Here is a 23,059-nt window from a genome sequence, read left to right on the forward strand (position 1 = left end):
TAAAAAAAAGTTATAAACCATGATGGACATATAACTGTGACCCGATTAGTATAATAATAATGAGGAATAATCTCAGATTTAAGTTTATTAATATTATATATACCTATGATTATCTAAAGTTTTTTTGCATATTTTGCAGGTGGTAGGCGGTGCAGCCGGCGTTGACGGCCGTCTGATGAAAGGCGATCAGATCTTGGCGGTCAACGGCCAAGACGTACGGAACGCTTCTCAAGAAGAAGCCGCTGCCGTACTGAAGACGGCGACGGGCAGAGTCATTTTGAAAATGGGTCGTCTCAAAGCTCGTTCGTCCACGTCTAGTTCGGACAAGTAAGCCCCGATACAAAATATATTACCTATATTGTATATATATATATATCAGTGACGTGGCATAACTTAGTAAATGTCTTAAACTGTGATGATGACTTTTTTCAGTTCTCTCTTTCCCTTTTCCACCGTGTAAGCGTTGGTATTAAGTGTCCTACAACATATAGTAAATGATTAATGAACAATTCAGGTTTTTAAAGTATTATGCCTATAATATGGAATTATATTTATTTCAATAAAAGGAAATGGGGCGTACTCATTCCTTTTTTGGGTTTATCAAGAAAGAAATCGTAAATTTTTATCTTAAATATTAAAATTTCTTAAATAACTCTTTTGAATTTGAAACATAATACGACTAGTCAAAAAATTGAAAATTTAACGAAAGTGAATTATACCATAAAAACATGTTACTTATATTAAAAATTAATTTGATAAAAATATAATAGGATTTAATCATAGGATTAATTTTTATTAGACCTCGGTGCTACGGCAGTCACAGCGCCCCTAATCCCTATAGTTATGTACTTGTGCCACTGATATACATACAATATGTACATATTTAATATTTATTCTTATAAATTATAATTACATGATGTATATGAAATATGAGAATGTATTAATGCATGTCGTTCACGACAAGCGTTGAACAGTCAACAAATTTGAAAATGAAGAAACAAATTTGTAGAATTATATCACAATAATAATATAATTATAATTTATAATAATATTGTGATACCTACTTATTGAGATATTCAATAATCTTGTTTTTCATGCTAATCTCCGGGAATACGTTTAGAAAATGATTTTCATGTTCTGTAAGTAAAATGCCTTTGTGTGGAGTTTTTGCAGTAGAAATAGTCGTGTGTTTATGTATAATATTTTTGTAGCAGAACATATCCTAATGATATCACAAAAAGTTTGGTGACGAGTCACTTATCAACTCGTTACTATTATGTAATATTTTTTGCGTGCGTTGTGTTGTTGTCATTCGACATGATTTTTTTTTATTTGTTTATACTGCATGAATTATAGTCGTTGTGAGTTCTTTAAAATTTTTTTTTCTATGTTTATTATTTTAATATTTTATCGCATTGGCGTAGCTAAACGCGCTAACACTGTTCGGTTAATTACCAGTTGTGTTTCGGGGCCACGTTGCATATTATGATAAATTAATAACCATGCGCGTCGTAGTTGCTTAATGAGGCAGTAGATAGATCTATTATATACCATGTTGCTGCTGATCGCGAATTCGTCGATCGGTGGTATCGCTTCGGCCTTGTATATGTATTATAACAGACAATAACTATCCGTTTGTGTATATATCATCATATTGTAATCGATTAGGGACGGCGGTGTTCTTACGTTATAATGGAACCATCGTCATTATATTAAGTAGGTATGCAATTTAAAAATGTACGCAATACCATAGATTTCGTCATTTTTATTTCGTGAAAATAGCCACGTGACTGAATAAACCAACGTGCCTATATAGAAATATATGAATAATACAGTTGTCGATTTAGATAACAAGATAGATACACCTATAATTTATGATAGATACACCTATAGTTTATCGGATTAATATTGCGATATCTCTTCGATCTATAGTAACGCGTACCTAGGTATATAGTCATGTAGAGTCCGCTGTCGTCGTAGACCGCTGCGATAGATATATTTCAATATAAACATTTTAGAAAATTGTGGTCATGTCCCATAAAATAGTCTTAGACGTTTTAGTATTCAAAAATGTATTTTTAAGCCAACCTATTATAGTATTATTGAAGGTGAAAACAGCAGTTATGTGTGTAACAAATAATCTTATTTTTAAACCCTTCATAATACGACTACTTTCCTTCCTTCCATTTTTGATTATTCTTAGTGAATAAATTTTCTATATCACCTTTAACATCCTTTCGGGTTTAAATTATAATATTTCATAACTTAATAAGTTAAATATATCCATATAATAATATTTGACACCGTTTTTTTAGAATGTCTTGTAGCAGTTGTAACTTAGTTCTTTAGTCGCCCCTTGTATCATTTATTTTAGAAAATAATATTTTTAAATTAATATTATACCTAACTAGGTACCTATAGAGTCTTAACAATTTTATATTCAAACCACAAAAACATCTTTTGCAATATTTTGTTAATGATCATCACTTATAATTTATTTCATATTTTGTCATCGTTGTATAGGTACCTATTCACAATTTGTAAGTTTTCAATCATTTTCACGCAATATGGGTTTCAAGGATTGTATTATAGGTATACATATATGATAGAGCAATTACATGCGACTAAGAGAAATACCAGCGTTTGTCATCACACAACTATGATACACGAAACACCCCCTACCAACCACACAAAAATGTTTAACTTCCTGATACAATAATATGAAGTAATGAATTACAATTGCTATTCGTAAATTATAGAAAATTGGGGCACAATTATAGTCTCCGCAACGGGTCCCAATAAAATTTGAATAAATATAGACAACCTTTTCTTGGATATAAACCTCTTTAAGATAAAAAATTATAGCCATAGACTCTTAACCCCCTCTAATCAATTTTTTTAAATTAAGTGTGATTAACTTTCTTGAATAAAAATTTTAGTGCTGTTTCTTTTGATCATAAGTCAATTATATATTATATTTTACGAGTTTTGGATCATGAACAACTTGTATTGAGAAGAAAATAATATATGTGTATCATATATTTTCATACTTTTGAATACAATAAATGTAGAATTAAAATAAAATATTACTTAATATTTTTTTAGACATCAATTCTAGGTCATCGAATAGTTTGAATTATTTGAAAAAAATATTCATGGGTTATCGGGAAAAAATAAGAGCATTCCAACATAACATCTATGAATCCACGGATCCACTTTTAGGGGCATGCAAACCTGTTAGAAAAACCTCGATATAAGCACCTGTCCTATACTGGCTATACTTACTCACATACTTAACTTGATATAATGCATCAGTTAATTTACTAATTCACTCTATTTATTTATTTTTATTATACATACCCAGCTGCAATGCTTGCCTTGGAAGATAAATAGTAGAGGTACCTAGGTACTCTGATTAGTGACTATGGAGCATACAAAATTTACTAACCTAATTTTAAATACCGAATATAACTGTGCGCGCCCCCATGGCCCACACTCTCTTTTATTATACCCTCCAAGTTCCAACATACAATCACAAATCAACAAACATTTCATAACTTATTATACTTACTTTCAAAGTTTCAACCATAACCTTAATATATATTTATAATATACTATTTGTCTAAAGTGGGTCAAATCTGTCTAAAGTTATAACAAAAAACATGTAGGTAAGTGCTAAGCTAACACTGCAGGAGATGCCCAACGTTTCAACAGAATTAAAAAAATTAATTTAATAGTGTAAACAGAAGTGTTTTATTACTCTCCAGACTTAATTTAATAAATTCCATAAATGAGAAAATGTTCATCTAAATAAGAGTCTACTCTTATCTTTTGGGACAGCATACTTCATGTGCAGTCCTTTTCTTAATAATTTACGATGACACACAGTTGGCTGAATTACATTTTGAGATTTATTAGTGTTTATGATTGTCACGTATCGCTGTATCGGCGTGTATAAATTCTTACACACATTTTGTATAGTTTTTTCTTCACAACATTTTATCTAGTTTAGGTTATGAAAAAATATTATCAACTTTGTAATTTTGTAAAAAACAAACCTAAATAAAAAAAAGTACCATCCGTTGTGCTATAATTTGAAATAATCAACAAAGGTACTCTAGAAAATTAGAAAATTCAGTTACCCTGTGCCCCCCTCCCTTCAAGACAAACACTATCCAACTGTCTATCGGCTATAAGTATATCAATATATCATAGGACTTAATGTTTATAATATAATATTATATCGATTGATTGATATCGTGCTTTTGTAATTTTTTTCCTTGTCGTTACTATTACGATCAAATAGCGAATCGGCGGCGTCTATGGAAGAAACGCGCACCGTGACGATGGTACGTAGAATGGACGGATTCGGATTCAGCATCGTTGGCGGTCATGGGCACCTACCGATTTACGTCAAGACTGTGTTCTCCGGCAGCGCAGCTGACTCGAGCGGGCTGTGCCGCGGCGACAGGATTTTGGCAGTCGACGGAGTGTCAGTGGAGGGCATGGGACACGATCAGGTGGTCGCCATGCTCAACGAAGCGGTCGCGTCCGTCACGCTCACCCTACAGTCGTAGCCTTCCCCGCGGAGGATAATGCGTTTTGAGTACCTACCTTAATATTAACTAATAAATTGTAACGACATCACCACACTGTTTGTGATCCATTTAACGTAAGATGCTCATTATTTCAGAAAACTTATACACAATTTTAAGTCGTTATAAAAAAATATTTTTGGAAAAAAATATATATTTTTTAAAGTTTTTACACTTAAATGACAACATACATTTTTAATTTTCTATTCCTAAGCGGAATATTATTCTAATATTTCGAGCTGTTATGGAATAAAAAATAAAAAATGCATGTTGTTATTAAAGTAAAAATATAAAAAATATAATATTTTTAGAAAACTTTGTTTTTAAAGAATTAAAGTTATGCAATAAAAATATTTTTAAAAACACTAATAGTTTTAGAAATAATTAGTTTCTTACATTAAATTAATCACTTGGTATAATATATATATAATACGTACCTCGTACCCAAGTCATTGTACAGCACTACTCCCTCCCCTCCTCTCACCGACCATAATAATTATAAAAATAAATTCTATGCGTGCATCCGTGGGTTGTAAAGGTAGGTAATAATATTATTATAATTTAAAGTCTAGTGCCGGACGATCATCTCATTAAAATATATTATTATATTATTATAGTAATCCAAGTTTCTAAATTGATCTGTACACTGCCTATCCGAACATGTAGGTACCCTGACTTTTCACATTTTTCTCGGAGCGGTATCGCTTAAATGGACTTTCAAATAGCAATAATAGTAGGTACAACGACTGCTACTCAGATACACGTGCATTGAATTGATTGCATTCAATATGTATATTGAATAATAATATTATGTTAACAAACTGCATATGCGTTGTACCTATATATAGAAAGTAAAGTCGAAAAATCGCAAGTAGGACGTTTAATCTCAAAACAGATTTTTCGAATTTTTTGTCCGTATATAATCCAAACTGGCCGACTATATAATCCGGATTGGATAACGACGACAGTATCTATTTCAATTCGGATCAGCGGGCTGGTATGATTCGTACTAGACATTTAAACACCATCACTTGCTATTACGGTTTACCGCGTTGTTATGATGGCGCAGGAGGAGGAGGATGTGGAAATAGTCTGCAGCGTCGTCTTTCGACGTGCGCGTTTCTTCCCATCACGTTCTGTAAATATAGACGTACACAACCATAATCCTATGTATTTTATTATGTAAACGTACCAGTTAGTGAACTCCGAGTTCGTCGTAATATTTTCATGTATTATAGGTTAGGGGTAGGTACTTACCTACTTCCTGCCCGGAAAACTACCGCCCTCCCGCGACGGGTTTATTTTTATTTTTGTTTGTAATTTACCACCTCGTACACAAGTCGCTTATCCTAACTGATATGTTCAACGGATAGAACAGATAAATGTAAAAAATCTGCGGTATCTGTGTAAAAAGCGACTGTTAAAAGACAAACAATTTTTTAAAAATATTGACGTTGGTATGTTTGTCAGTCGTTTCTATTAAGCATGCGAATTATATGCAAGGTAAAATGTCGAATATAACAACATGTTGAAACTATTTAAAGAAAAACCTCGGTAAACGGGCAAAGTAGTTTTCCGTCTTGGAATATCGAAAAAATTACGGGGCTAACAGTTTTTGGGCAAACTGTTTTGCCGGAGACTAGACGCGAAAATATTGTATTCTCGGTACTCTCGTCAACGATTTTAAGTTTTAATATACATAATTTTAATTATTATAAGATGACTTCGGACTCTGTTTTTGCGTAGGCGTTCATAAAATCACTGTGCCTACACCTATGCTGGCTACTACAACATTCGTCTCGTTTTCGTTTTTTTCTTGTCATATTGTACCTACAATAAATCGACGCACCTATTATAATATATATTTATATATATATTATATACTTACATAGTCAGCTAGATTTTATTCGACAGTGTTTATAGTCAAATACCTACATAATATTATAGGAATAATAATTATAATAATCATAATATGTAGTTTATATTGTATAATGTAGGCTTTACACTTGCACAATACAAACATTATATTACATTATTGAACATGTTGTAAATTGTTAAATTTTATACGAAACTTGTTATTAACTTCGTTTAGTATATTATATATAAAACATTATTTGTCTTTTGTGATAATAGAATTAAGACTGAACATAAATTAATCGTTTAAAAATGAAAAAAAAAACATTTTTACTAATTTATTTGGTCTCAACCTAATTTAGGTGCACCTTCTGACAGGGTCACGCGTTTCTTGCATAATCTTTGTAGAATAATATTATATATTATATAAAGGCACTTTTAACATTTTTATTAAAATCAACTCAAAATCAGTGTGCCAATTATTATTATTATTATTATTATTATATTACATTCAATTTGTTATGAAATTAGATATAAAAATAACTTTGCATTCATTTTGTTGTAGCTGAATGGCTTATATTCAAATGTATTATCGTCATTATCGATACATTATTTGAAAATTTTATCTAAAAATATTAGTTTATTTCTTTAAATTGTATAATGTTGAATATTTAACAAAATTTCTGTCTGAATAAGTAAATAATTTAACATTTGAGAATATTATATTTGTGTAATTTTTTTTTTTGAAGAACCTTACCTATTCAATATCCCATTATAATTATCCATTTTTATTCTAGTGATTGGCGAGTACATGTGTATAGTTATCAATTAGAGTCATATTCACTCATACTACTCATAATTAGTGTGCTATTAATTATTTAGAAACATATTAGATATCACATAAAACATATTATATTGAATTTAGTCATGTTGAAGTATCTTTAAATTCATAATAAGAATTAAGGATGAAATGAAAATAAGAAACATGGACATGAGTCGGATATGGTAAAGCTCATTTAGTGAAACTAATTACAAGTTATAACTAGTTTTTAACATTACAGAACATTATATTGCTATAACTTTTTATTACTTTTGAACTCAAAGAACATTACACTTTCATAAACTATAATAAACATTAAATGTTTACATACATTTTATGTAGGTTTACAATTATAATTAACTCGTTCAGTGTTCTAAATTCTAGTTGATTAATGATTTTTGAAGTTTTATAAACAGATGCTAAGCTATATAATTGTTGGCGACATTCAAAACCATCATAAGTAAAAATACTTATTAACCTTCATAATTTAATAGCTTAAAACCATATTATTTTATTTCCTAGCAGTACAGGCCAAAGCTCATTATTATGTAATAAATAAAAAAGTATTAATTACTAAAATTCAAATAGTAATCAATTGTAACATTTAACAGTACCTAAATTAGTTCAACAAACAAGTTATTCATAAAAAAAAAAAACTTGTAAATTTAAAACGAAAAAATTTAGCTATGGAAATTAGTTAGTATACTTAAGTTTTTAACTCAATTTATTCAAAAATTATCACATTTTAGAAAATGTATAGGGACCATAATTTAGTTTAGTGTTGAGCAATTTGTATTTTAAGAATTAAGAATTAATATTGTGTCTTCATCTTGTTTTATATTAAGTTTTAATTTAATAGTTAGCAATGTTAGCATACAGGGTTGCACTCGTAAAGTTGAAAATTATGCTTCTGATAATTCTACTTTACTCTGATAGTAGTTTGTAATCTTTTGAATAACAACTAAAAATAATTTATTACAGTTTACATTTAGTTAGTAAAATTTTATATGTCAATTATTTTTCCTTAATTATTAATTGATATGTATTACATTAATAAAAAGAGGTGATAAAATAAAATACAAAAATAAACTGTTGGTAAAATAATTATATTCATTAATATTATTTGTAAATAATAAAATAAAAGAATAAAACGTGTGTAGAGATTACTTTTTAGGTTGTTTGTTCTTCTTCCTCAATCTTCTTTTGCTAACAGTTTTTGGTTTTTGCTAGTTTAAAAATGACAAAATGCCATTAATAAATAGAATATTATATAATTAAATGTAAGTTTGAACTTATACTTACAGTCGACTCAGTTTTCACAGCTTTTAATGCATCTATATACATTTGTTCATATTGTTCCAAGTCAGAAATTTTAACTTTCATATTTTTCAGACTAGTTTTACCCGCAGAACTTAAAACGTTTTCAAACAGTTCTTTCTGCAAATAAAACCAATTTTAAACAATAAGAAATTAAGTACAATAATAAAGTAATGAATTTACATGTTCTGGAGTGACAAATGTAATAGCTTTCCCTTTATGGCCAGCACGCGCTGTTCTACCAATTCTATGAATATAGTTTTTTGGATATTTTGGTACATTGTATAAAATGACACAAGATATTCGTTCAATATCTATGCCTCGAGCTAATGAATCTGTGCAAATTAATCTATAACAACAAACCAAAATAATAATTAATAAAAACAAATAAAATTAAAATATATATGAAAACTTACATATCAATTTTTCCGTCTGAAAATTGTTTAATATAACCAGAATGAGCTTTTTGAGATACGTCAGAAGAAATTTCATTAACTCTTAATGGTGAATTATTTTCATCAAATTCACTGAGTTTGCATAAAAGTCGAGTTAAACGATGCACTTCTATTTTTGATTTGACAAAACAAATAACCCGTTTCAAACCTTTACTTCTTATCAAATGATATAGTGTTAAAGGTTTATTTTCTTCTGGACACAACACCATGTATTCTTTGAGTTCATTGGGTGTTGTGTATTTTCCTACAAAGTCACCTCGTACTGGTTCGTCTGTGACTGTTGTATCTGTAATAAATTTAAGTTAATTGAATTTTAAACCTCATCTTCTTCATCATGTTTAAGTTAAAATTACCTGTAGACATTTGTGTATTTTTCCTTTTTATAATTGATGTAAATAATTTAGGTTCAAAGAGTTTAAGAAACTTTAATTTTTCAGGATCTTGAGTGAGTGTTGCTGAAAATAATAATCTCTGTGTTCTTTGTGGCGACTTGATTAAGGTATTTAACGTACATATTGTAGGTCCATTGTATGCTAAATAAAAATAATGTTTTGGTCTGTTTAACTGTTTAAATGTTTAATTAATTATGGTAAAAAAAAATAGTTATTTATGTAAATTACCTAAGCTATCGTTAACTTTACATAGCCACTCATTTTGCAAAATATTGGTAAAACTGTCAGCTTCATCCAAAACAAGAAACCTGAGGTTTTTTAGAGAAAATCCTTCAGTGTAATATAAATGATCAACTAGTCTTCCTGGAGTAGTCACTATGATATCTACAAGGTCTATCCATCCAACACTGCTATCTATAATTATTTAATAGTTAATGTAATATTTAAGTTTGTAAATTATATGGCTTTCTATCATTTTAATACCATATTTCAAGATCCTTTCTTTTTCTTTTTCTAAAGTCATATTTTTGGATTCTAAAAGAAGCACCCTCAAATTGAATGCATTTTTTATATAATATAAAAACACTTTGAATACTTGGACAGCCAAGTCTTTGGTTGGTAATACAATGAGAGCACGGAGTTGATGTCTAGAGAATGTTTTTAATGTCTATAATAACAATATTAAAATAAAATAAGAACATAAATTATTGACTATGTTAAATTAATTTTGGTTTTAAATAAAGGGTACACTGAACCTGAATAATAGGAAGAACATAAGAGAGAGTTTTTCCACTGCCAGTCGGTGCTGAAATACACACATCTCGGAGCCATCTATAGTCCCAATGTTTTTGTGTCTTAATTATCCATGGTACTAGTTGATTTTGAACTGTGATAAACATTTATAGTGATTAAACTGCGATGAAAATTAATTTACAACTCAAATTACCTGGGAAAAAATGTGTGCATCCTTTATTTTTTAATTTTTGAACTAAAGCTGGGTCCAACTCTGGAATGCCGTCAATCGGTACTTCTAGGTGTTTTAAATCAACCGATACAATAGTAGGTTTGGCGAGCCAGTCTGGTAGAACACGTTTAACCTATACATTTGAAAAAATAAATAGTAAGAACATGTAATATGTTGTCAAGATTCAATAAATAGAAATCGTGAATAGAGTTTCTAATACCTTTTTATTTTTCTTGAATCCGTGTGTATCTATTAATGTAAAGTCTGATGCTGGTATCAAAGCGTCCATCGTTATAATTCAGTCATGCGTCACACACAGTTAACTTAAATTCAACAAAACACAATAAACGGCTAAATAAAAAAATAAAAAAAAAATTAAATCGGCAAATACTGACATACGGCAATAAGTAATACACGTGCATTAACTATATTTTTGTTTTTATGTTGTAAAAATGACTGTTAACAGTATCACCTATAGATAATATATATTAAAATTATCTGATATCATCATATCACACCCGAGGTGGATCAATCCACCTTGATTACACCATAAATACATTTTGTAATATAATAATAATATATAATAAGAAATATATAAATACCTATAATTTAATTATTTTTCTAATTATAGTGTACCTACATTATTACATCAAATAAATAATTATTATAAAAATGTCAATATTTTAATAAATTATTAGTTATGTTATTCTAATTAAATTAGATGTCTACAACATAATAATTATGATAACTTCTTGGACATTTAATAATTAAAGTATGAAATATTTTTTTTTAATTTTAATAATTTTAGGATGAAATCCAAACAGTTAATATGTCAATTTTTGATGAATATGAACTTGCAAAAATTTCTTGAATTTGAAAATATTTCTTACATAATAAGCACTGTATTGGGGTTTATTATGTACCTATATTTATTTATGTCAAAGTTCACATATACTCAGAAGTTTAAGATATATAATAAGTAGATTGGATAATATGTTAAATAAAATAGTAAATTAATGATACAAAGTGCAGTTTATAGTGCCAGCATCCTATATTGAGACTCAATATGAAATCTTAATTATTCAATAATTGAGTATAGAACATAAGATTTAAAGAAATATTGAGTTTTAAATGCGTTTATTAAAATTAGGTGTTTGGCCTGCCGCCTGCAGTGCAGGACAAATGGACAATTAAATAGAATATGGGAAAGGTCACAGGCATATTCATTTAAATGAAGTGTACAGAATGGAGAATCATTTAGACCAAGTTTAAATAAGTGACTGGGTAATAGATTATGTCCCATGCGTAACTGATTGAATTTATGTTTTTTCTTCATTGTTGTAGCACTTTTAGTTGAATTTAAGCTAGCTTAACTTCATTAGCTGCTACTTCTAGCCTTATTTTTTTGTATAAGTCTCAATTGTTGAATGAGTTTATCCTATTAATTTACTAAACCTATGGTTCCATTATTTAGTCGAACTGGTAATGTATTCTTCATAGTTCAAAGTTGATTTATGAATTCATGATCCATACATTTTGTTTAAAAATAGATGGGTAATTTCTTAATACTATTTTGTTATTTTCATTTCTAACTTGCTGTACTTACCATGAAGGCATGAAAAACTACTCTTTAAACATAGTAGAACTAGTAGAAGTATAAAATATTTTATTAGCTTAATATTTTTTTTATTTAACGAGAAGGTTATAAGGATTGAATGGGAGGAACAATTTTTATTAAAGGGTTAAATGTGGGATTAATATATAATGAATACGTTTGTATTGGAATTTGGCAAGCAGTGCCGAATTAACGTATAGGCAGAGTAGGCACAAGCCTAGGGCTAGATAAAAGTGGGCATCAAAGGGAGCTTTTTTTTTTTTTTAATAGTGGCACTAACCATGGCAGTTTAACCAGGCGTCCGTAGCGAATGTCATAAATCTTAATACAATGGGTCATAAAAAAATGTTTGCCTAGGGCTATGGTTGGTCTTAATCCGGCACTGTTGGCAAGGTAAATACTAAATATATAAACAACTATTTAATTTTTGAGAGTCATAATATATTGTAACTATGTCACCATAATAATATTTTCCACAAAATAATGATTCAATTCTGTTTTGTATGTTTACACCTGGAAATTACTATATTTTTGTAATTTTGTGTCTATTCATTCACAAACTTATTTATGCCGTTAGAAGTTTGAAAACTGTTTTTTGAATTCATTCAATTCATCTATATTTTAGTAAAAAAAAAAAAAGTAAAATTAAGTAGTAATGATGTATAACTATATAAAAAAATTACTTTGATCCAAATTGGATAATTGTAGTTTTTCAACTCTTTCTCCAGTTTTTGAATTTTCTGTTATTGTTTCTACACATTTTTTACCCCCGTCTTTCATAATAGTAACTGTTTCTATAATTCCATCTTGTATCTGATTTGTGGAGGTTTCTTTTTCAATTATTCTGCCATTCCAGTTTTTAGATACATAAGAAGACCTCGAAGAAGAGCTGCCAAACTACAAATTAAGTATCATTTAATTATTAGTATATTATAAATGGGGTAAACATTTAAAATTCAAGGTTTTTAAAATAACAAGTGTTGAATTTTGAAACAAAAAAACACTGTATAATGTCACATTAATTTTAACCAATCTTCAAAATAAATAAATTAAATACTTGAAAAAAACATACCTAATTATAAATGTATACAGGAAAATTAAGGAAAAGGGAAGATTATAAATACAATAAGTAAATATTTTATCTGTTAAAATTATTTTAGAAATTTCTATAGAATCTCAGTATCTGCTATCGCTAATCTCATTTTATCAAGCTATATTGCATTTTTTTAGATTAAATATACTAATTACTAGGGAACAAATTTAAATGCAAATTGCATCTTTTTCTGAAAACATTGCTTTCCAAGTACAAAGTATATTTTGTACATCAAGGAATAAAAATGTAACTTTTATTTTGCATTTTTTTGACATTTTTAGTGCATTTTTTATATTTTTAAGTCCTTTTTATAGAGGAATTTATAAAATTCAATAAAAATTAAGCAGCACATGATTATACAATGTTATTATGAAACATAAGATAAAAGTATAACAAATGTATCTATTTAAATTGTTTATTTATTTTTTATAATATAGGAGAATTAAAAAATAATACAAATTAAACACATTATATCAATGTTAAAAATCATTTTTTAAGGCACTTTTCTTGTTTTTTAGAGCATTTATATCTGTTCTCTACTAATTATTAATATATAATACAGTGTATTTATCTATAACTTAAGATTTAGATTAGCAGGAAGTAGACCAACATCTTGCAACATGCCCTACTTTTTTCATTAAAAAAAAAAATACTTGTATTTAAAATTCAATTTTTATGAATTGAAGTTCTAAGTTAAATTTCAAAATAAGGAATACGTAAGGATTACCTTATTTAAGCATAGTTAATTGTAAATACTACTTAATAGTGCTCTAAATAAATTACAATTAATAAATAAATATATAACAATAATTTCTTTTATATTTTATGTTTCAAAATTTTTTTTTTTTATAAAATTACATTTCTGTAACTAACAGTTAGTTAATACAAAATAAAATATAAAAAATGGTACAAATTAACTATAATAAACATGTTGTATTTGAGTAAATTATATATATGTATATATCATACCTTTTCAAAATATTGTGGTCCAGAATTCTTTATTGTTATGTTAATTGAAGGTTCATCCCAAGGTCTTGAAGATATAGAACTGATATGTTTTGTTCAATTTTGTAAATAATCAAAAATGTTTTAAAGTAATGGATAAATAAAAAATTAAAGTTACTTACCTAGGATTAAGAAAAGTACTTTGTGCTATAAAATTTTTTTTTGGTATACGATTTAAGTGTTCCATATTTGATGGTTGATTAATTGGAACTGAAATATAAATAAACATGAGTGATGATGAGTTTGGTAGAAAATATTTTTTATTAAATAATTTCTAAAAAATGTTGGACATGGTCAATGAAAAAACAATTTTATTCTATCATTAAGTGAATGGTACAACGCAAAGATTACTAAATATTTTATTATGAACGCTGCAGTAAAAGGAAATTATGATTTACCGCCTTCAATTTATCTGACAAAAGCCAAAAAATATGTAACTAATAACAATTTAATGAAAGGTATTTGCAGTGTATTTGTTAAAATATTTATCCAACAAAAATTTCAAAAGAAAGATTACATTTTTTTTGGAAGAAACACAGGAGTGTAATTGGTGAAGACAATTCAAAATTGTTTTATTTTATGAGAATAAAAAAAATTAAAACTGTATTATAATTTTCTCTTCGCTAACTTGCCTTGACGTTTTATCACAAAGCAACATTTTTTATATGGACGGAACATTAGCTACTTTGTCCTCGTGAATTTTAAATACCTAAAGTTTAGGAAATATAATTATCCCTGTGAATTGTGATATTTGCAATGCTTAAATGTCATAATAAGGAAACTTATATTACATTATTGACTAATAATTAGTAATTACTATAAAAATATATTTGAATCACTTTCAATAATTTCAATCAAATTTGTACATTCAGTGATGCCAACTAAGTAAGTATTTAATATTGAAGTATCTATGCAGTTATGTTTTTATCAATTAAAACCAATTTATCTGGTGTAAAATTAAACATATTTAAAAGAAAAATATTATGAACATTTTTTTATTCTGTCTTACCTATTTGAGTTATTAACTATAGTTATTAATTTATTAAAATATATATTTAATTAAAATTATTTAATATTATGTATACAAATATACAATTTTATATTACAACTTACAAGTAAAATATCTAAACATATTAGTAGATATATAAAGTTGTAAAAAGTACATAACACAATATCTGTTAATAGTTAAAACTAGAGGTCGTGGTTGTGAACGGATATTAGAATACACGGGCAAAACATATATTAAAGCTCGTGTATTTAATATCCATGTATATTTTTATTTAGATTTCAGATATTGAGATATACTTCAAATATAAATAATAATATAATGTTCATATCAATTTGTCTAAATATTGTCTCAAATAATTTAAACATCATTTAAATTTACAACACTTCTTTTTTTTTTTTTTGAAAATCAAATAACAATAAATTATTATTATTATTATTATATTCTGTATTATTTACTTTTCATTATTTAAGTATATGAGTATTCAAGTTCAAGCTTACGAGTCACGAGTATTTTTACACAGGCTTTAACCTCGTCATAGGTAAAAACACAGTACCTGTGTAGTTCATTAAATGTGTAAACGCAACCTCTAGTTAAAACAATAAAAAATTAATGCAATTTTAATTTCAGAGACGAGGACATATTTTACTAAGCACTTAAGGTTTATCATTATTAGAATAATTAAAATAAAAGAACTAGATTTATCTTAAAACTATTTAGAAATTTGAATTGCAACAAATTTAATTTATTTCACGACATATGACAACAATAATTATTTATTTAAATTTGTTTTTTCATAAAATATTATGTATTTAGGTATTTAGTTATTTTTTAATGTAAATTAAAAAAAGTCTATAATATTTTAACATGGAAGTATAAGAGCTACAAATAAATTCTCGTAAAAAGTTGATTATATAACTTTAAAACCTAGTGTAGCCTCACTAATGAAAATTTTAACAGCGATGATGTTTTCATCACATATATATCCCTATCTATGTAATTATCAGTCTAAATTAAACTCCAAAAAATAGTAAAATACTTACTCCCAGAAATTTCAGATTCATTAATATGATTTTGTAAATTTTGAAATTCTAATTCCATTAATCTAAAGATATCTTCAATATTAAACATATTTCTATCATTATCATGATGGTTTCTTCTATTGAATGAATCTATAAATTTTGTTATGTTATTATTCAACACAAATAAACAGTATTTAATGTGCAAAAAATTACCAGTAAAATCATTAATTTCTAAATTATGCATTTTGGTATTAATATTTTCAGCATCATCAGTAGGTAGTTGAAATTCTGAAGGCAAATCTAAACTAAAAAAAATATCAACTATAGTACATTATAATAAACACATATTGTCTTTTCAGTTTCCAGTAAAAATTACTTGGGTTTCGTGATATCAATGTTAAATATTTTACTAATCCAATTGAGAATACTCATAATGGAAGTGGCCAGCAAATAGTCGGTATAAACAATTTAAAGAATCAAAATGGAAATTTAACCTATTAACTTGTAGTTCGTAGTGAAGAACAAATAATTATAACCTGTAAGAGTATAAATGAAAATATGAAATTTAATTTAATTTATATTCTGTGATAAAACTATACAATAGTATTATATTAGTATACTACATTACTATCGTGGGTCCGTGCCCCGTGGACTATACAAATGTACGAATGTCACAAAACATTTATATTTATTACACAATATTTCTGGCCTTCTTATTTCTTCCTTTGGTGTTTTAATAAATTAATAGCAAAATATTATATTTAAATAATATTAATTATTATACACGCCAATTACACGGACTTTACAACTTTACATAATATTTCGAAAATAATTCGGTACTTCGGTATTATTTGGATTTATTATCATTTATTAATTATTTTATCACGGTCTAGTAAACAGCTGATGGTCTGGAATTGGAAGTACACTTTGAGTTTGTGCGCCAACTGCTCCATCAGCATTCAGCAGTATACTTAGTTGCGTTTCAATTTATACAATGCGTTAAACGTTTAAAATGCAATGCAACCACAAGATAATCAAGCGCAATGGCCAATGACATTGATTATAGTTCCATAAGAGCATAATAATAGGCGTCCAAACTCGCAGGTGACTATTTTTCGTGCGACCGCCGTACTACGATTGAAGACAACTTAGAAGTACAAATGATTTTTTAAAATCATTAGACTTGCATGAAGTACTTACTAAGATAGTTGGCTTCAAGTAAAGCAAGAAAACAATTTATTTGATAAAATAGTTTTTGTTTTATGTATTAACTTTTTTTCGCATTAAATTTGTGGAACTTGAAGGTGCATTATATTTTCAGAAGATTCAATGTTGTAATAGATTTTGAACGTAGTGATGAATGTAATTATGTAGATGTCCGTAAATACTTTATAATAGAAAAAGTGCTTTTATTGTCATCAACTTGTATGGAAGTTTCTTGTAGAAAATTAGATCTATTCGGTGCTATTGCTATTAGAAAGTCGAAATTTAAAATAATCAAGAAAAACCAAAAAATAAATACGAGAGATTTATTGAAATTGTAATATAATTATTAATATAATTGTATGGTAACCACTAAACCCCCTTCGTTCAGAAACGATTTTCATCGTATATAATGATTTATCATTGAATCCAAAATGTACACGTCATCCATCTGTAATAGTATCTATTCATGACGAGGTGCACTGGACTCCTGCTGAACAGTAGAACGGTTACCTACTTTATTTCTTAATTAAAATTATAGACATCGTATTTTGTTAATTTAATCTTAACAGACATTGGAATATCGGACCGAGAATAAAACGACAATTTAAGACTCGAGCATTTATGGACAACATGTACTCGCACTGTGGAATTTACATAGTATACAACTATATAAACCATATCTATTTTACACTTTTATGCATTATATTATTATACGTACAAGTCATACAACAGTAGAACACACATAATACACTTATATATCATACGCTCGTCGCTCGTAGTACCTAGGTACGTTGTTTTATTTTTATCTTTGTGCGTTGCGTTGTGTGTCCGACGTAGATAATACTTCATTCAAATTAATTCTTGCAACTATGTAGCACAAAAAATGAAAACAAATTTGTAAAAATATACCTATACAGTTACATAATAATATAGTACATATGTTATATCATACAAGAACACGTTCACGGCTTATTTTTTAAATTTTTTGTTCTCTATATTATTGGACATAGCCCAATGGGCACCGTTTTACAAAAAGGTAAATTCCCAAACGGCTCCGCTTTTTTGCAACACAAATTCCTTCCCACTTCATACAGACTTAGGACTGTCTCAAAAGAGGTGTGGTTAAAAATGAGTTGGTGAACACTAAGGTAAATTAAAGTAAATTATAAAAATTTAAAATTGTATAAAAAAGTAAATATTATTGTATTATTGTGCATTAAATTTAAAAGTTAAAAAAAAGTAAAACAAGTAGGTAAGTTTATATAAAATATTAAAAAAAGAAACACAAATTTAAATTTTGGTAAATTTTTTTATGAACTCCATACGTGTTGTTTTGTTTAATGAAAACTCGTCGATGATTTGTGCAATAAGCTCCCGTTTTTTTTTCGATTTCGGTGTATTAACATTCGAGCAGTTTGAGTTTCAGATTGTATATTATTTATTAGTATGTCAAATTGTCAAGTATTTATTAGTAACCTTAAAAATATTTGGATGAGCAGTATTGAATTCGCTATTGGTTTTACTGTGGAACAATTTATATCCATTTATAGTCAAAGATCCGAAGACGAACACTCGGCCCAGTCGGCCCACATTTTAGAAGGGAAACAACTATCTGACAATATAATTTTCAAAAATATAGTCGAATACTTTATAAGTTGTGACGTCTTTTGGTTTGATTACCAATAAATCGTTTGTAAAACAATCCCAAGATTCCAGGAGAGAGGATTGCTTATGTCATTGGCATATATGGTGTAGGTTGTATTTTGCATACCGGCAGTATAAATGTTGAATAGGTCTAAGAAGGGGTCGCTAACGATACCTTAAAGTATGGTTATATATTTATTTATGGGTAAGTGTAGCCAGTCGCGATCGTTAAAAAAAATTTTGCGACCCATAGGTTAGAAAACACATTGCCTTAAGCACCCCTGGCTGTTTGAATACAAAAACTAAATAACTTTACTGTTTAATTATAAAACCGCAATAATTATAATTTTTGTGATAAGATTTGATTGTTAGATATAGTACTATAGTAGAGGGCAGGTAGGAACTGTTTTAGTTTATAAAGCAACTATAAGTCTCTGTGCCATACACGGTCAAATACATTTAAAAATTTATCAAGACAGTATTGTTTTTTTTTCAAATGAAAGATATTACATTTGTTTATCCTCTGTATTTGATGAACTTAAGTGTTTAGCCCTAAAACCATATTCAGAGTTGGGCTAGATTATAATTAGTTCATAAAAATATGCCCTAATAACATTTATATTCAATATAAAGAATAAAGATAGATACATTAAATAATTTAATTTAAATGTAAAATCAGTTAATGTATTTTTATATATTATTGTCATTTAAAAAAATACAGTAGCTTAAAAAATACTAAATTAATATGCAGTATTCATAAATAGGTATTTAAAAATTATAATATAATGATCCAATTCTATATAGGCCTCATAAAGTTAAATTTTATGGTTAAGACCAAGGTGTTGTAAGTGTGATAGAGTACACATTTTTCTGATGGGCTCTGCCTATTTTTCTGATATTTATACTATTTTAATTGGTCCATACAAGTTTATATATATATATTAATTAGCTACAAGTTATGATAATAACCATAATATTTTTTTGTCAGCCAATTAACTTATTTAAATCATCTTCATATAACTATAATGTTTTTGTCAGAGATTAAACATGATCACTGATCAGGTAAATATTTATGATATTTGCACTTGTTATACTTTACTTTTTTGGTTGGAGAAACTACATTATGACATACTAATATATTTAATAAGAAGCGATAAAATAATAATCGATAAGAGTGCATTACATTAACACACAACCTACGCAAATAACGTTTCGATTAGAACTTATTCAAATTAATCAATTAAGGCCATCAATATTTAAGAATGCAGTTCCTGTATTTTTCTAGTATTATAAAATAAAATCTCACTTTATTTAATTGAAAATGTTTAATAATGTTGATATTGACTGTAAAATATTGCAAGACACTGTAGAAGTTAAATTGATACAATGTATGATGCTTTTTACAACAAATGTATCTTTTGACATTAGTGAAAATTAAATTTAAAATTAATAATAAGAAGTATATTTATATAATACATATTTACAGTGTTAAATGACTCATAAGATACTGTAACAAAATGTATAAATAAAATTCCATATCAAATAGAATGTGGAGCCCACTGAATTAGTTGATATTTTAACATCATCAATATTTTAACCATGTGCAACTTTGGTGTACCTCGATGCAGACAACAGTTACATTTTGTAGCACAATTTAATGATCAAAATTATTTGTCTGATTCACACATCAGTTCAAAATCATATATTGATCATAATATTATACTAATCTAAAAGCTCTTCAAGACTAAATCCAGAGATTTTTTTTATTTTGTTTAACTGATTTTGAAGGAAAATAATTCTTTTTGTTGCTCTGGAATATTTTTTTTTTATTAAAAGTTTTTGACTTTTAATTTCTTGATAATTCTTATGTTGCGCTGGAGAAAAGAATACACGGGTAGTTTGGTTATTTTTCATGCGTAATCTTCTTTTTTGTATAATATACCACAAACGTTTACACCATACACAAATATTACTGAAATTTTAAAATAATAGTTAGCTGTAGGTATAAAATAATATTTAAATTTAAAATTAATAACCGATTTATGCAATCATCTTTTGTTAGTATTGTGTAGCATTTAATATGTCTCCATACTCCATAGGATTCAACAAATTGATAACCATATGAAGAATTAATATCATTTATTTTGTTTGAAGGTATTGCACCTTGACATACAAGAATTTCATCAAATTTTTTAATTATACTTAATAAATATTTATATGTATTCACAGTATTCACTTCAGAAATATATCCAATGTCAGATATATTGATTTTCTTGTTATAAACAAAGAGCAATAGTTCTAAATCTGAAAACAATTTGAGTTTTACAGGTATAATGAATTCATATAAAATATTTTACACTTAAGAGGACATTATACCTGCATGTGTTGTCTCTGTCTAACTAACGTACACCATAGAAAATTTGTGTTCAGCAGAGCACATTTTGTAATGTTAGCTTTAATATTAGAGTAAATTTACCTATTATTAAATTTAAAAATAAGAATATTATCTATAAAATGTCATATGCATTTACCTACCTACTTTAACATGTAAAAAGAGTTTTATTTTCTTTGATTAAATATTTTTGCTCAACTTTAAATTTTTTAAATGCTTATTTGAGTGCTTATAATGTTTTTAAATGCTTATTTTAAAGATTTTAAGTGCTATAAGTCTCGAGCCCTAGCTATAATTCACTTTAAAATTATAATATCAATAAAAGCATATGACATTTTCAAGATAATATTCTTACCTTAAAATTTTTATAATAGGTAAATTTATTCTAATATTAAAGCTAACATCATAAAATGTGTTCTGCTGAACACAAATTTGCTATGATGTATGTTAGTAAGACAGAGACAACACATGCAGGTAAAACGTCCTCTTAATATTATTTAAAAAATTAAAATACCTCTAGTTAAAATTAATTGTTTTTCTATACTCCTAGTAAAATCATCTCTGAGTGGTCCCAATTTATGAAAACTAATGATTTTGTGTTTTTTGGTTATATATTCATAATACCATTTTTGAGGAATATGTAATGTGTTTATTTGATCTAAAATTTCTTTAAAATGCGAAATTTGTTGTACCTATAAAATGAATGTGTTACATTTTGATTATTATAATACTAGTATGTACCAAGAATTTAATGAAGTATAAATATTATATACTTCTATTATTTCTGGTGAAGACAACATTGATGTACAATTATTTAATGATAATGTAATGTCTGTTGTATCAACATTAACTTTGTAATAGCAATGGTCATTGTTAATGGTTGAAATTGATTCCTCATTTGGCATTTGAACATGCATAATACTCGATTCAAGATTCTAAAACAATTGAAATCCTATATATTCAGTTTTTAAGAGTTTCGTTAGTAAATTAATAATAGATTATTGGCTTATATTATAAAATAAAATTACTTGAGATACAGATGAATCGGTGCGAAATAACTTAAAATCAATAGGAATCGCTCCATTTCGAAGTTTTGGTCTTTTTAATAAAATCTAAAAATTATTATTAGTCAATAAATTAATTGGATAATTAGATTGATCTTTATGTTTGTTGATATTTACCGTGTATTTGTTTAATCCTTGGCCAGAAACCCAAGTATCAATTATGTCTTCCTTTTTAAAATGGTTACTGCAAACTTTAGAAGTAGTTTTAAAATGAACACCTAAGGACTTTTCCCATTCAAATTTTAAAGAATCAGTTTTAGGTACACTAAACAAACTTATTTTAGAAGTTTTATCAGCCTTATTATATGAACGTATTTTACATACATAACAACGCATTTTTAAGAATTAATATATTATTACTAAATAATTTTCATTCAGTGATGGTATTTTATAACTTATAAGTCTAAGAATTTTAATTTTAATAAGATACAAATATTAATATTAAACGTGAAATCAAAATAACTGTTAAAAATGGCACATGCTACTATTCGCACAGAATTTTCTGTGGAAATAACTAAACACTAAAAAGTCAAAATTAAATATTGATAACGATAATCTGATATTCAACGAATACTTTATAATTTATCAGAGCACTTGTCTGCCAAGTGATAAGAT

The 23,059-nt window shown here is 27.2% G+C and overlaps 4 protein-coding genes across 11 annotated transcripts in view; 1 reads left to right on the forward strand and 3 right to left on the reverse strand.

Annotated features, from left to right (window-relative positions):
• The window catches only part of LOC132928551 (multiple PDZ domain protein-like), a 65,162-nt gene extending 57,990 nt beyond the window's left edge, over window positions 1–7,172 (forward strand). For 4 of the 5 annotated variants that reach the window (XM_060993316.1, XM_060993317.1, XM_060993318.1 and 1 more), the window contains 2 exons: window positions 140–327; window positions 4,307–7,172. In XM_060993316.1, the coding sequence (XP_060849299.1) occupies window positions 140–327; window positions 4,307–4,577 (459 nt within the window). In that variant the 3' untranslated portion in view covers window positions 4,578–7,172. Of the gene's footprint in view, window positions 1–139; window positions 328–1,120; window positions 1,140–4,306 lie in introns of all 5 variants that reach the window. The other variant, XM_060993319.1, reaches the window with a different exon arrangement.
• Window positions 7,173–8,356: 1,184 nt separating this feature from the next.
• Window positions 8,357–10,839, reverse strand: LOC132928553 (probable ATP-dependent RNA helicase Dbp73D). The gene is made up of 10 exons (XM_060993321.1): window positions 10,618–10,839; window positions 10,380–10,530; window positions 10,189–10,319; window positions 9,917–10,100; window positions 9,662–9,847; window positions 9,395–9,574; window positions 9,003–9,327; window positions 8,770–8,935; window positions 8,572–8,706; window positions 8,357–8,495 (listed from the first exon to the last, which is right to left on the reverse strand). The coding sequence occupies exons 1-10, from the start codon at window positions 10,684–10,686 to the stop codon at window positions 8,433–8,435; spliced, it is 1,590 nt and encodes a 529-aa protein (XP_060849304.1). The 5' UTR covers window positions 10,687–10,839; the 3' UTR covers window positions 8,357–8,432.
• Window positions 10,840–12,431: 1,592 nt separating this feature from the next.
• LOC132930691 (uncharacterized) lies at window positions 12,432–17,008 on the reverse strand. 4 transcript variants are annotated; one of them, XM_060996697.1, is made up of 8 exons: window positions 16,767–17,008; window positions 16,515–16,674; window positions 16,352–16,443; window positions 16,160–16,288; window positions 14,233–14,320; window positions 14,075–14,153; window positions 12,696–12,909; window positions 12,432–12,626 (listed from the first exon to the last, which is right to left on the reverse strand). In XM_060996697.1, exons 2-8 carry the CDS (start codon window positions 16,568–16,570, stop codon window positions 12,586–12,588), a joined length of 699 nt encoding a protein of 232 aa, XP_060852680.1. In that variant the 5' UTR covers window positions 16,571–16,674; window positions 16,767–17,008; the 3' UTR covers window positions 12,432–12,585. The 4 variants fall into 4 exon arrangements, with proteins under 4 accessions (XP_060852680.1, XP_060852679.1, XP_060852681.1 ...); XM_060996696.1 differs by having other exon boundaries at window positions 16,762–17,008; XM_060996698.1 differs by having other exon boundaries at window positions 16,738–17,008.
• A 3,419-nt stretch (window positions 17,009–20,427) lies between these two features.
• LOC132930690 (uncharacterized) lies at window positions 20,428–22,991 on the reverse strand. Its single transcript, XM_060996695.1, has 6 exons — window positions 22,562–22,991; window positions 22,409–22,492; window positions 22,154–22,315; window positions 21,895–22,072; window positions 21,025–21,292; window positions 20,428–20,960 (listed from the first exon to the last, which is right to left on the reverse strand). The coding sequence occupies exons 1-6, from the start codon at window positions 22,778–22,780 to the stop codon at window positions 20,711–20,713; spliced, it is 1,161 nt and encodes a 386-aa protein (XP_060852678.1). The 5' UTR covers window positions 22,781–22,991; the 3' UTR covers window positions 20,428–20,710.
• Between the last annotated feature and the right edge of the window lie 68 nt (window positions 22,992–23,059).

This window comes from Rhopalosiphum padi, chromosome 4, assembly GCF_020882245.1.
Source record: "Rhopalosiphum padi isolate XX-2018 chromosome 4, ASM2088224v1, whole genome shotgun sequence".
NCBI classification, from domain to species: domain Eukaryota; kingdom Metazoa; phylum Arthropoda; class Insecta; order Hemiptera; family Aphididae; genus Rhopalosiphum; species Rhopalosiphum padi.

Coding starts and splice junctions, on each gene's coding strand:
- LOC132930691 (XM_060996697.1), bottom strand. CDS start 16,570: ATGAGTATTCTCAATTGGATTAGTAAAATATTTAACATTGATATCACG. Junction 16,444..16,514: donor ATTGATATCACGAAACCCAA/GTAATTTTTACT, acceptor TATTTTTTTTAG/TTTAGATTTGCCTTCAGAAT. Junction 14,154..14,232: donor AGTACTTTTCTTAATCCTAG/GTAAGTAACTTT, acceptor AAAACATATCAG/TTCTATATCTTCAAGACCTT.
- LOC132930690 (XM_060996695.1), bottom strand. CDS start 22,780: ATGCGTTGTTATGTATGTAAAATACGTTCATATAATAAGGCTGATAAA. Junction 22,493..22,561: donor AAGGATTAAACAAATACACG/GTAAATATCAAC, acceptor AATAATTTTTAG/ATTTTATTAAAAAGACCAAA. Junction 21,293..21,894: donor ACAATTAATTTTAACTAGAG/GTATTTTAATTT, acceptor AATTGTTTTCAG/ATTTAGAACTATTGCTCTTT.
- LOC132928553 (XM_060993321.1), bottom strand. CDS start 10,686: ATGGACGCTTTGATACCAGCATCAGACTTTACATTAATAGATACACAC. Junction 10,101..10,188: donor ATGTTCTTCCTATTATTCAG/GTTCAGTGTACC, acceptor TTGTTATTATAG/ACATTAAAAACATTCTCTAG. Junction 9,328..9,394: donor AAATACACAAATGTCTACAG/GTAATTTTAACT, acceptor AATTTATTACAG/ATACAACAGTCACAGACGAA.